This window comes from Amia ocellicauda, chromosome 9 (genome assembly GCF_036373705.1).
Source record: "Amia ocellicauda isolate fAmiCal2 chromosome 9, fAmiCal2.hap1, whole genome shotgun sequence".
Taxonomy (NCBI): Eukaryota; Metazoa; Chordata; class Actinopteri; order Amiiformes; family Amiidae; genus Amia; species Amia ocellicauda.
In genome coordinates this window covers 11,074,534-11,088,797 of record NC_089858.1, presented here as the reverse complement: position 1 = coordinate 11,088,797, position 14,264 = coordinate 11,074,534, and the positions used below count along the sequence as shown (strand labels likewise).

Here is a 14,264-nt window from a genome sequence, read left to right as displayed (position 1 = left end):
AAGTGTTCAGCATAGGCAAAATTACTTTGCATACAATTTATCATATATACCAGAAAATAAATGGATTGACAATAATTTGAAATAGACTGCTTAAAAACAGAACCAAAGTGTAAATTTATCAAACTAAACATCTCTGAATGTATAGCTCTGATAGTGTGATTTGAGACAAATGCAGCATTTTACTTGAGCTTTGACTTATCAGTAGACCTCTCAAAATTACCAACTTCTCCACAGTGATAAAACCCCTAAAACTAATGAAATATTCAGGATAGTAATGAATACATTGGCAACTACTAGTTTGAGCTGCACCTGAAAAATCTATAAATATTCCTTAGCAGTGTTACAGTTCTGTGTCTTAACCTGCACATAAATATTCCTTATAGCTCTTCATATAGCTGAATGTAGGTTCTCCACATATTTCTGAATATTTCATGATATATGAATATCGCACCATCACCATAAGCCTATATCAATTCACTCAACCGATGGAGACGGTGGTGATATATATATCATGAATATATATACACTCACCTAAAGGATTATTAGGAACACCATACTAATACTGTGTTTGACCCCCTTTCGCCTTCAGAACTGACTTAATTCTACGTGGCATTGATTCAACAAGGTGCTGAAAGCATTCTTTAGAAATGTTGGCCCATATTGATAGGATAGCATCTTGCAGTTGATGGAGATTTGTGGGATGCACATCCAGGGCACGAAGCTCCTGTTCCACCACATCCCAAAGATGCTCTATTGGGTTGAGATCTGGTGACTGTGGGGGCCAGTTTAGTACAGTGAACTCATTGTCATGTTCAAGAAACCAATTTGAAATGATTCGACCTTTGTGACATGGTGCATTATCCTGCTGGAAGTAGCCATCAGAGGATGGGTACATGGTGGTCATAAAGGGATGGACATGGTCAGAAACAATGCTCAGGTAGGCCGTGGCATTTAAACGATGCCCAATTGGCACTAAGGGGCCTAAAGTGTGCCAAGAAAACATCCCCCACACCATTACACCACCACCACCAGCCTGCACAGTAGTAACAAGGCATGATGGATCCATGTTCTCATTCTGTTTACGCCAAATTCTGACTCTACCATCTGAATGTCTCAACAGAAATCGAGACTCATCAGACAAAGCAACAACTGTCAACTGCTTCAACTGTCCAAATTTGGTGAGCTTGTGCAAATTGTAGCCTCTTTTTCCTATTTGTAGTGGAGATGAGTGGTACCCGGTGGGGTCTTCTGCTGTTGTAGCCCATCCGCCTCAAGGTTGTACATGTTGTGGCTTCACAAATGCTTTGCTGCATACCTTGGTTGTAACGAGTGGTTATTTCAGTCAAAGTTGCTCTTCTATCAGCTTGAATCAGTCGGCCCATTCTCCTCTGACCTCTAGCATCAACAAGGCATTTTCGCCCACAGGACTGCCGCATACTGGATGTTTTTCCCTTTTCACACCATTCTTTGTAAACCCTAGAAATGGTTGTGCGTGAAAATCCCAGTAACTGAGCAGATTGTGAAATACTCAGACCGGCCCGTCTGGCACCAACAACCATGCCACGCTCAAAATTGCTTAAATCACCTTTCTTTCCCATTCAGACATTCAGTTTGGAGTTCAGGAGATTGTCTTGACCAGGACCACACCCCTAAATGCATTGAAGCAACTGCCATGTGATTGGTTGGTGAGATAATTGCATTAATGAGAAATTGAACAGGTGTTCCTAATAATCCTTTAGGTGAGTGTATATAGTCATAAATATACATATGTATTGAAAAAAAAAAATTAAAAACTCTTAAAGAAACGGTTTCTGAAAAAGCTTTCTAATGTTGTATGGAACTGAGGTATTCAGTCCCACAAAAAAGACCTCTTAAATGTCCATTGTTGATTTTCACTGCATTTTATTATCAACATTGTGTTAATTAGTCTTAAATTTCCAACCATTTCTGTAACATCTCTGCAATAATTGATAGCATGAAATAGGGAAAATAGAAAAACCAAACAAATAAAAATTAAAACTGCCCAAGAACACAAAACATTGACATAAAAAAACATCTAGCAAAAATGTAATAAAGAAAGCCTAACAATATCATACATTTCCCTACAATTTGTTTCACTTGACATTGAAAGGAACCTGTGTTGATACAGTTACACCATATGGTCTGCTAAAGCAAATGCAAACAAATTAAATAGAAAGAAAATGCAGAAAGAATGAAAGAAAGAAAGAAATCAGATAAAATGACTATCAATAAGTCCAACTGCCTGGTGTAGAACCAGAGGGGGATGGGACAAGAGGTGTGAAAGGGGAGGGGGGAGGGGCTGTACACTGTAACAGCAACACACTGCAAAATATTCCAAATCACTCGCTGGATAACCGTAGAGAGGCTAAAAACTGAAATACAAGTCAGCCGCCCCTTCCCGGAATCCATATAAAACAACGTACAAGTTTACAATCACCCTTTCCCCTTGGTTATATATATATATATATATATATATATATATATATATATATATATATATATATATATATATATATATATATGTACTAGTATATAATTTGCTTTATTCATATTGTTTTTTAAAAATAAGACATGTTTCCCCTATGTCCACTAGCCTTAGGAAGAAAGATAGTAGTGCCCTGCCACCTGTTGCATGTTTCTCTCAGCCACTGATATCAACAAATACATTCATGGGCTCCATTCGGGTACCCCATGGGAACACCTGGGATCTTGGGTCTTTTGAGAGACTGATGAATAGGCAAAGAGATCAGAGAAGCACGGGAGATGGGAGAGTGGTTGAACGGAAATGAGACAATGGAGGAAGGGAAAGAGCTCTAAAATAAATGAACAGTAATAGAACAGTTATACAGGTCATTATTCATTTATAAATAAGTTCACCTCTACCATTTCTACTCGCACTGATTGGTTTCTTTCCCCCGTTTCTCCAGTTGCACCATATTGTTGTTCTCCAAAAGACAAAAGTGATAACACCAAATAAAATATTATCTGGAGTGATGAAAAAGGTGAGACTGTGGGTTTCGCCAGGCAGTTGCCTGCAGCACAAGGTAAGGAACACAATGGTGATGTCACTGTGGCAGACCAACCTTAATTCAAGACTTGTCACAACCAGAACTGCTTTCTCCTTCTCTAGACTTGCTTGCTTGTAGGTGGTCAAAAAGTGGATTGCAAGTTGAGGCACCAATGTGTTTGGCAGAGACTGTGTGACACACAGACACAACACAACCAAAAGATGAAGTAGGTACACCCAAACACACAGCTGGTGTTCACTAAGGACTGCCTTGGTTAGCACAGCCTCCAACCATTGCACATGTTTCTCACTTGATCTGTAAAGCGTACTTTAATTCACAATGCACTTATATCACACACTGCAACTGGATCTGTGTTGTGGTAGTTCTGTAAATCTGTGCCCATCAATTCAGCAGCTCACTGCCTTCTTAAGAAGCAAATATATAATGGGTCCGGTGTTGAATGTGGACATCAATATACATTTCTTTCAAAATGCAGGAATGGTTATATGTGTTGGAAGAACCCCGTTAGACATTTTGTTGAGATATTTTAGTGACTTACTATCATGGGCTGGTAGTCACTTTTACAATACTGATACACATGTAATGACAATAAAAAATACTTATTTTGCAGTGAAGTCAAAAACATGAGGTTAACATTAGAACATTAAGATAGTTCTTCAATAGGCCAAATGGCCTCCTTTCATTTGCAACCTTAAATTCTTATATCCTGACATCGTAGCACAACTTTTTCAAAGCAGGCTCTTCTGCTCTGACCCACACAAGAGAGAATACTTTTACCCATGATGGTTTTCATTTGTTTTTGCCTTTACAACTTTTTCTCTGAGAATAAGAATCTGTTTTTCACTCTACCACTACAAATCAGTCCTTACAGAAAAAATAAATGTATCATAACCACGTTTTCATCTCACCATGTATCCAATGCAACGGATGGATATGGCTGAGAGGTGGCAGGACCTACATAGCAGGACTGGGTCAAACCAAACCAGGTAATTAAAAAGACAAAAGCCATCTCTGTAGACAATCTTTAACAACCCAGCGCAATCATCTGAGACTTGCTATTGGTTATTGTAAATGAGCTAAGGTGTTGTGAAATACATACAATTTATAGGCCATCTGAAATGGATAGACTGATCTTGTAAGATCACATCTCAAAGTATTACTGCTGCAGTTGACAAATCTGCTTAGAGTTGATCGCACTGGGAGGCATGTATCAGGCATAACCAGTTAGAACGTTTAGTAATCCTGCAAGGTCAGAAGAACACAAGTTGCAAGACTATGGGAGTACTGAGGCTTTCATTTTCATCAAAAGCTGTGTTCAACTATGGAGCCCCTTCCAATCTCGCAGTCTTTCTGAGATGTTAAGCCACTTGATACCCAGAATCCTGACTTGCCTGTTTAATTTGTGACATTTATGGATGACTTTCAATACAAATTAGTGCCTACTTATCAAAATAATATATATATATATATATAAATGCTTTAGGTTGATTTTGCATGACCCAACTCATTTTTTCCCCTGGTACTTTAAACCCATGGGATCAATATTACATCTCTTCTCCCCCTAGCATCTTTCATTACTGGAGACCTCCTGTTATAGTGCAAAGAGAGGGAGGGAGGTGCTCTAAGGAACCCTCACGATGCCCAATTTCCACCAGTCCCGCAGAAAAAAAGGGGTACCAACACTAACACAATTTGCAAAAATAAATAATTAAATCTATGGAAAGAAACCAGTGTTAACATTCGATAAGCCCTTAATTTAATACATTATTTTACATACTGTATAAAGATATATAGAGCGTGCCTCTGAAACAACTGGATTGAATGTGCCTGTTGAAAAGGGATGTATAAAACAAAAAAGGCCTGGAACTACACCCACCCAGTTTTCATTCCAGAACCACATGATAAAATGTCCTCAACTGAGACTCCCCTACATCCTTTCAAAAGATTTGAAAATTATGGTTTTCATGATTTGTGAAGCATTGGGAGTGGATGGCTCTTGATGTTGGAGGAAGGAGGGAGGAAGCAACACTAAAGGTGTGGAAAATAACTGTGAGGAAATGAAACAAGGCTTATGCAACCAAAATGCGCCAAGTTTGCATGTTGAACCATGTTGGCGAACCTTCTCTCTCCCCTTCTATCACCTGAGACTCTTTTAGCAGCGAAGAAGACAATTTCAACAAACCAAACGGATCAATAAATGATTGATTCGGGAAATTTTTAGAATCATTCACTTTTTCTTCTCTTCCCCCGCTCCTTTGGCGAGGCTCTGACACCATGAGAATTCCTTGTCTTTTGAGATGAAGGACACGAAGAAGAAGAAAGAAAGGAAGAAAGCAGGAGGCAGAGGACGAGAAGCCCACAATGCGCTTTGGCGTCTGCAGGTAATTCAGTCGATCGCTGCAGGTGGGAAATCTGGCAGAAAAACGTAACCGTCGTAGAAAAGATTCAAAAAAAGGTGGCTAGGGTGTGAACGTGTTTTCTGTGCGTCCCAAACGTGTGTGTGCACGCGTGTGTTTGTGAGTGGGTGGGTGTGGGTGGGTGGGTCAAGTTGTCTCCTAAACCAGACTCCATGCCCCCCCCCAAAGGACCCTACACATCAGTGCTGATGCTCCTGCTTCGTGTGAAGACCTCTTTCATAGTGACAGAACGTGTGAGGTTGAGCTTGTGGAAGCTGGCCAGGTCCATGGGCAGATCCAAGTCCTCCTGCTGGACAGTCCTGTAGCTGATGCGCTCACCTCCGTTACGAAGCCCCTCTGGGTGCTGCAGGTAGAAGGGCAGCTCGTAGTGCGTGCAGTTGGGGCAGTAAGTTCGGGAGCGGGCGAGCTTTCTCGCCAGGGGAGGGGAATAGATAGCAGGACCGTTGGCGGTGGCTGCTGCCGCCGCGGCCGCTACATTGTGGTTGCAGTGCACAGGCGGGAGATGGGAGTGCATGGCAAAGTCCGGCTCCTCCTCATCCTCCTCTGACTCCTCCTTCTTACAGCAGTAGTACTGCCCAGCAAAGCAAGACAGAAAGAGGGACAGGAGGGGGAGAGGCACAGGAAGAGAAGATTGGAGAAACATATTCCTTTCAGTATAGAGATTCCTTTCACACACATATAGTCTGTTTTCTCAGAAGCACCATAGGGAACAGGGAGGAAGACACCTATTCATTGTGTATTTTGTATAAATCACCTAGGTTATGTAGGTTTCATCAAATATGGGAAGAGTGTAAGATAAAACAACATCAAAATGGATAACAAGCTTAAACAGATTAATGCGATTTAAAATACTTCTGTTATAAAACCTTAAGTTAAATGATGAAGGGTTAAATCCTTGTGATTAGAAGGTGTTCACTGCTCTAAAACAAACACACAGTATACAGGGAATTAGTGTGAATATTTAAAGAGACCTCTATGCACCATAAAAATATATAATTTGCATGTATATTGCCCTATATACCATATGGCCCATAGGAAACCAATTTCCGGAAAAATCCTGGGATGGCTGAGGTGTCAATATGCTGGAGTGTAAATGAGCTGTTTCACAGCTTTGCCATACTGCTCAGACTCGTTTTCACTTCAGGTTATGAATTTTCCCTTCATCAAATCTTGGCAGCCTGACAGAAACTACTCTCATGGCTTTTTTTACAGTACTATCCTTGGTGCAGCCAGAGGGATAATAAAAGGCCATGCAGTTATTTAGTTGGAAACCAAATTAGATTACAAAAAAAATCTGGACACGTAATATTTAAAACACAGTGTCCTTAAAAAAGTTCAGCACAATATACTTCAAACCAGCACTTCTCTCAGACATAAAGTATGTGTACATGTACATTCACAACACAACACAGACACATGCATCTATACACTGCTGTGCCTTGGGTGAACTAGAAACGGACTCCTATAATGCACACTTATTAAGGGACAAACTGCAGTATGCATTATGGGGACAAGGATTGAAAGAAATGATACCCCTCCTTGTGTCAAAAAAGTGAATTCAAATCAAGGCTATTTACAACTAAGAAGGATGAAAACACTTATGTTAGCATGTGTTTGAAGGGGTGCAAAACTTACCTGCAGCCTACAATAACACAACACTGCGATGATGCACAGTAAGATAACTGTTGCTAAAATTCCACCTGTGATGACCACCGTCCCGGCTGTCATTCGACCTCTTCTCCATTAACAGCCTGTGGGTGAGAACACAGACAAAGACAGCTTAGTCACTTAATCCAATACAGTTCATTTAATTGGTTAAATCACTTCACCAGTAAATCAGCCCAACTTTTTTTAAGGAAATCTGTGGGGAAAGACATTGCATTCAATCTGACACAAAACCTCCCAGTTAACAAAGCAATACAAAAAAAAAATGTATTTGAAACAAACATTTATATATAAAAATATACATTATTAAACCACACACAGAATCTGAGCCCTAATCTCCTACAAGGATTACTTCTACCATTTCAGTATTATCGAAGATCAATTGCAATACCTCGTGCAATATTTAACAAACTGCTTTCAGATTTTTTTGTGTGGATTTATGTTAAATACTGGATCAAATGGCTTTAAAATAAGCTTTTATTTAACCTCATTTTGCTTGGAATTTTCTATACAGTCTCAGTTTACACTTAATGATTATATCCATGGGTATAAATTCACATGCTGTACATAAACATTATCTATCTATTTATCTATATATCTATCAATCTGTAACTTCAAACAGAATATGCTCCATGTTAAAATAAAATCAATGTGTTCTCACCTCCCCACAAAAATAAACACCCCTAAATGAGGTTCATTACCAGTATGCCTGCATTGCAAAATAAAAACAGCACATCACATTGAAGACCTGTGAGATTATGAGTTTTTATTTCTAATTTAATTCACCCCAAGGTACTGCTGCAGGACTGTAGTAGTGCAGTCGAACAGTAGTCTGTCCCTGGCTATTAGCTAAGTGAAGGGTGGAGAACGGGGGACTCGAATGAAATGCTGTGAGTGATGGGAGCCGCGGCATGCCCTGACCTTTCGACAAAGCCAGTTGGTATGAAAGCAAGGATGGGCCAGAACCAAGGGAATGACTTAGATAGATACATAAAGAGAGAGAGAGGGAGAGAGAGAAAAGAAAACTGAGTAAGACAATGACATATATAGAGTGAAAGAGAAAGAGAGCGAAAGGGAGTGAGGAAGAAAGAGAAAGACCATGAAATATATAGAGAGTGAGAGTGAGAGAAAGAGAGAGAGAGAAAGACAGACAAAGAGAGAAAAGCTTGGCCAGGAAGGTTCTGTATACTGTATAGCCGAGAAAAGGAATGGATTGTGAATAACTTAAGCATGCTCCATTAACATCATGCCACAGCAAAGTGTGACATGTTAAAATGATCTTAATGTTATTTTGTAATGTACTTATTTATTTTTCAACACTTTTTCATATTGAAAACAGCAATTGCATCTCAACTTGTGTACTTGTGTTGCTGCTGCTGCTGTGTATACATCAATAGCGAACTGTACAGTAGCTTTACATAGCATGCCACTCAAGTCGATGCATCCTTGAGGAAAATACAATGTTATTGTTCTGCCAGACTTGCTATTTAGCAGGGACCTATGATACAATATTTCTGTCTGTTGGGATTCTTAGATTTGCTGTATACAACATATGATGAACATCTATATTGAGAGATCTGTCTTCCACCACAAGAGGGAGTATGATAAAAGCACTCACTGAAAGGGATAAAAAAAAAGCTCTTCTGCAAAACTAAGAATGAAATACACTGCACTTATCAAATTCATATGAAGCAAAGGTATTACCTACAAATCCTGACAATCTAGTTCCTTGGTATGGTAATGTAGGCATTACCCACAGAAGTTGACAGTGTAATATCCTAAGGTTGTAATCCAGGCATTACTTACAGATCCCGATTCTGAGTCTTTAAACTGGAACTTAAGCTGGTCAATAACTTTGTCTGTGAGGAAGTAGGATCAGTTTAACTGAATCACTTAGCAACTTTTTGATAAATACACTACAGGTGAAATGCAATGAGACTCTATCTCGGCACATGTTAAATAAAATACAAAGAGGTAAGGCTACACAAATGGTGTCTGCAGCTCTGTTGATGCAAGAAGCATCAGTGCAAACTGAATTATAATTTAACGGCTACTGAGTAGCTGCAGGGTGGGAAAGATCTCCCACATCATGATAAACACAAAAATAGAATATCACTCAAGGAAACCATGTTCAGCATAACTGTATCAGCCTTCGTCAATACTAATCCAAATTCAGATACCTATATTACTCAGGAAGTGGAAATAAATAGAATGGTTTTCAGTTTATACAGCTTAACTGTACATGAGGTCACTATTTCACTCATTTACACTATGGAGCACCATGCCAAAAAAATAACACTATACAGCCTGTATAGCTTTACAGTCAAGATTCAAAATCAACAAGAACTTCGTTCAACAAGAACCCCCCCCCCAAAGCTTAATCAGAAATAAAGTATGATTTAAGCACATCAGCACAGAAGCAGTGTGTCACACTCATTTAGTGCATAACCCAAAGGTTTGGTTTATTGTTTGCCTGACTTCAACATTCATCATTTTTCTGAAATTAGTTTGAGACACCTTATACCCAATTTCAGCCCCCCTGGTAACAGTCTTAATTAGATCATTCTCATAAAAAATCATTACCCTAATGAGTGTACTTGCATTATTAACTACAACATATCAGTGGGAACATAACACTGAAGCCAAAAAAATACAGAAAGACCATTATTATTCAACAATGTACAGACAAAAGCTATATTTTTTCACATGTTAAGCTGTAATGTTTTTACTTTTTTTTTTACTGTTAAAGAAACAAAAACATGCTTATTGAAATTAATATTACACATTTAGTAGTCAGTACCATATGACTGAATGCAAAATACATACAATGGTATCTGAATCTTCTCTAACATATAGAGAAGAAATTAATACTGGGGACATTTGTTGAGAGACATTTATAAAGGGAGTTTAAATTCAGTTGAGGAAGAAGTATACACCCTATTAAAAATCAAATTCTTTGAGCCTTGTTAATATCTTCCTTTAATTTTCAGAAAACATCAGTACTGAAATTAGAGCATGACATACAGGGAATTATAAACTTGCAAATTTTTATCATAAACTTTATTAGTGCTACCTAATAATTCCTCTTCAACGGGTGTCTCAGTGCAACACGAAGTTAATTGGATGTCCCTTAAGAAATACTGACCATGAGTTTTGAGCAGTTTAACAGAAGCTGTTTGGGGGTGTGTGTGAATTTCTTATATTTTCTTTCTTGTTTATTTCGGGTCCACTAGTTAGCATTTCCAACAGAAATGCAACAACAGGAACGTGCCCAAGATATCATTAGTCATTGAAACAGGACATAACTGCCTTAACATTAAAGTTACTCTGGCAAGAAGAGCACACAATAAATAACACTGAAAACTAATCTTGGAATCTCTGTTACAATGCAGGTTTTGCTTTGTGCCCGTATATATGTTTGCTGGACTGGCACAAAGTTGGCCAAGCTTCTGGATGGGATGTGGCTCGGTCTACATTGGGCTGGGAGAATCCTATGCTTGGTCATAAATGGTGACGGGGCTAAGCTCTTCAGAGCTGTGTACCATTGGAAGCTGACTCTTGGGCTTCTCTCTTTCTTTCTCTTTTCTCGTTCAGAGCCCCAGTGTGAACAGAGGCAAGGTGAGAGCAGACATATCTGAGAACATGGGTGCCTTTCTGAGTTTCCCAAGAAGGGTTGAATAGCAATGAACAAGCCTAGAATGTCTTTTCACAGGGGCCAATAATGATTAAGGTGAGTCGAAATGTAGTGCGAGAAAAAAACAGCACATTCATATATATATATATATAGTCCCATTAGGCTTCAGTTTACATCGCCGGAAGGACCACAGAACAATTTACTTTTGCGTGGTAGGGTTTACTGAGCTGATGAGTGAGAGCTGCCACAAGTAACAGACCTCAGTTTAATAGACTGAGAAAAACTCGGGAGGTCTACTGGGAGCTCAGTGCTACAAGCAGTTCAGACAAGCCCCCAACTCCCCAGACAGCTGAGCTCAACTACACTGTCACTGACCTCTCACATGTTCCATTCTGAAGAGGGAATAAAAAACCCTGGTATATGTTGGCTATTCACTTGGAATCATAACATAAAATAATGAGACTTCTAGAATGAAAGTCAATATACGTACATATATACAGACAAACACACACACACCTACACACACAAATATATATATTTTCCCTGTGAAGCTTACTTTTAATATGCAACAAATAGACAGCAAAAATAATAGTTTAAGTAGTTTTATCAGCTGCAGTTGATTACATTTTCATGATGCATCATAATGTGACTCAATGACACAAACTTTCAATTATTTAATTTAGGTCTACCAGCACCTAACATCAAATCCACAAGCACATATTGTTCTTGTCTTTGTTCAGAAACATTCGTTGCATGACTAGAATCTCTTTCTTCATCAACTTCTGTTGTGTTTTTACACAGAGCACCACAGGATGTGTCTTAATGCGTGTGGGATTTTCGGAAGGGCAAGCCAGTGCTGGATGTGCTAATGTATACATCCCTCTGATAAAATACTCCAAAGGATTTTCACCAAGTTCAGGCCCGCACATTTGTTTCCCAGTCTTAAGGAATTACCAAAGTCCCTATTCATCAAATCTGTTAACTTCAGGATGTGCTCAGCATCACTCACACCAACTGAAAATGCAATTGGCAATAGTACAAAACTAGTCAGAGAAATATACTATAAGACTGTGTTAGATATCGTAAAAACATTTCAGCCCAAAGTTTACTGCATTTTAATGTTAGAGGTATTTCAGCCTCCAGTTTAAAACACTAAATCCCAGAGTGCCGAGTGTCCCAGATGCGGTTTGACCTTTCGTGTCTCAGTCACTTCCTAGAGCAGCTGTACCTCACGACAATTGAGTGGAAATGCTGCCGGGTATAGTTTAGGTGCACAGATACGGCACGGCCACGCTGAGGTACAGCTGAACGTGGCCAGTGGAAACAGGGTAATAGGGTCCTTGAATTCCAGTGAAGAATCTCGTTGATTTTCTCTCACTCGTGCACACTCCTTTCATACAACCCAGTGCGCAAATGTGCAAACTAAAGCAACAGCCTCCTTATAATTTTCTAATTTAATAATGCATGACCAGGGAGACCAGCCCAATATGAATGAGTATACAGCTCCCCCACCAAAAATAAAAGCCTCATTACTAAACTACCATCTGAGCAACAATCTGAGCCAACCTTGCCACCCAATTCATTATAAGGTTAATGCTGTTGTGTTATGCTCCTGCAGGGTTTATGAAACATTACTTCAGCTCATTGAGCAAATAAAAAAAAGAGGAGCTTGGGCAAGAGGTAGAGAGAAAACAACAGATAACAAATAACACACAGACAGGTGTATTCAGTGGGCTTAATGGGAGAGTGGAAGTAATGGTGATACCTCAAAGAGTTTTGTGGCATACCATAAGATAGCTTCAGTTGAAGCTTGTCCAAAAACAACAGTTACACAATCTTCCTGACAAGGAAACGTGCCAGGCTTTCAAGTGTGAATCATGGATAATGTCTGTTGTTGGGGCCTTGGTTGGAGCATTAGACTGACAGCAAAACCAAGTGCTAAAATTCGAAATGATATTATATACGCATGATCCACTGCCAGATAAATTACTGACAAAAGACAGGAATACAGATCTCAGCATTTCGCTTCACTGGTATCACTGTTGAAAAAAAAAAATCTGATGGGACTTCATTAGATCACTCTCCATTGCCAAGAGATTAAAACAGCTCTAGTCTTGCTGTAATCAGACAGGGACAGCTGATATAGTGTGATATTACATCTGCTTAGGAAAATGACCAGATTTTTTTTTTTTTCCAATAGAAACATGATTTCTGCTCTTCAAAGCTCACAGGATACACAGAATTAGAAAAAGCTCTCCTCAGTCATGAGAAAATGCTATAGCATAAACCTCCACACACTGGATCTCTCATAAACAACTCCTGAGACTAATGAGTGAAGGTAGATGGTCAACTCCCTGCCTATAAAAACAGATTCACTTCATACATTCCAGGGACTTAGATTCCTCTCTTTCCCGTTGAAGGGGTTCAAAATATACCTCTTCATTCATGCGGGGAATGTGACATCAGCGCAGGTTTTTCTTTGACATCACTCCCAGCCCCTATCCTTTCTTGGCACTGCAGGGGCAACAGTGCCTGTGTTTGGCATTTCTCCAGCAGCTGCCAGAGATGGCACGCAGATGGCAGCCTGGAGCACACATCCCCTGCTCAAATGCAAGCTGAAATCTGGAAACTGATTGCACAGGATGGGAACTGGATCTGAACAATGAAACAACAGATACATACATAAATCAGAAGCACAATAATTAAAGTCTGAGCAACATGTGGTGATATGTAATGCTTGGTCTGTTCCAAATCTTGTTGCTTTCTCTTTAACATGTTTCTCAGGCTAGAGTATTGACCCCTCCATCTATTTTTCTGCCAGAGAATAAATGCAGACAGGTAAATGGGTGTTCACTCCTCCCTTATAGAGGCCTGTATCTAAACAGTAGTTTTAATAGATATTACTGTGTCCACCAGCACTTACAGGTGGTTGAGGTTGCCTTGAAAAAATATGATGTAGGTCTACAGTATGAAATGCTGAACAGGTGAAGGGACTGATGCTATTGCTATCGGTGTCCTCAGTGTTGATATTGGCCTAACATGGTTGTTTTATAACTGGCTCATGACAGAAGGGGTCTGGTGGACACAGCCAGAGGTAGTTGTGACAGGAACAGGAACTTGTGTGACAGCCAAGGAGGCATATGAAGTTTTGAAATGGTCACTTTAGGCCGCTAATAGCGTGGAGAGAAAACCTTTGTGCTGCTGCCTTGACTGTAGCAATTCACCTTTAATTGTACCAGGATTGAAGGACACGAATTCATTTTCAACACTGTGCTGCTGACCTTTTGAATCAATTAAAAGCTAATTTAATCTCACCCGGGACTTTACAGAAGAAAACAACCACCAGCAGAAACTGATCTCGAGTAAGACTGTGCACTGTGGTGATGCTGTCAAGCTAATAAAAGACAAGAACCGGCTATTAAACTCCTGCCCTGTCAGTACGAAGATCATCATTGCCCTTCTACTCTCTGATGAACAATTAGCTCAGAATACCTAATT

At 39.6% G+C, this 14,264-nt stretch overlaps 1 protein-coding gene across 1 annotated transcript in view; it reads right to left on the bottom strand.

The window, feature by feature from the left end:
• Positions 1–2,532: 2,532 nt before the first annotated feature.
• Positions 2,533–14,264, bottom strand: part of fam163b (family with sequence similarity 163 member B) — a 35,296-nt gene continuing 23,564 nt past the window's right edge. The window contains exons 2-3 of the mRNA XM_066713127.1: positions 7,103–7,218; positions 2,533–6,038 (exon numbers count right to left, since the gene is read on the bottom strand). Of these exons, the coding sequence (XP_066569224.1) occupies positions 5,640–6,038; positions 7,103–7,195 (492 nt within the window). The 5' untranslated portion in view covers positions 7,196–7,218 and the 3' untranslated portion in view covers positions 2,533–5,639. The remainder of the gene's footprint in view (positions 6,039–7,102; positions 7,219–14,264) is intronic.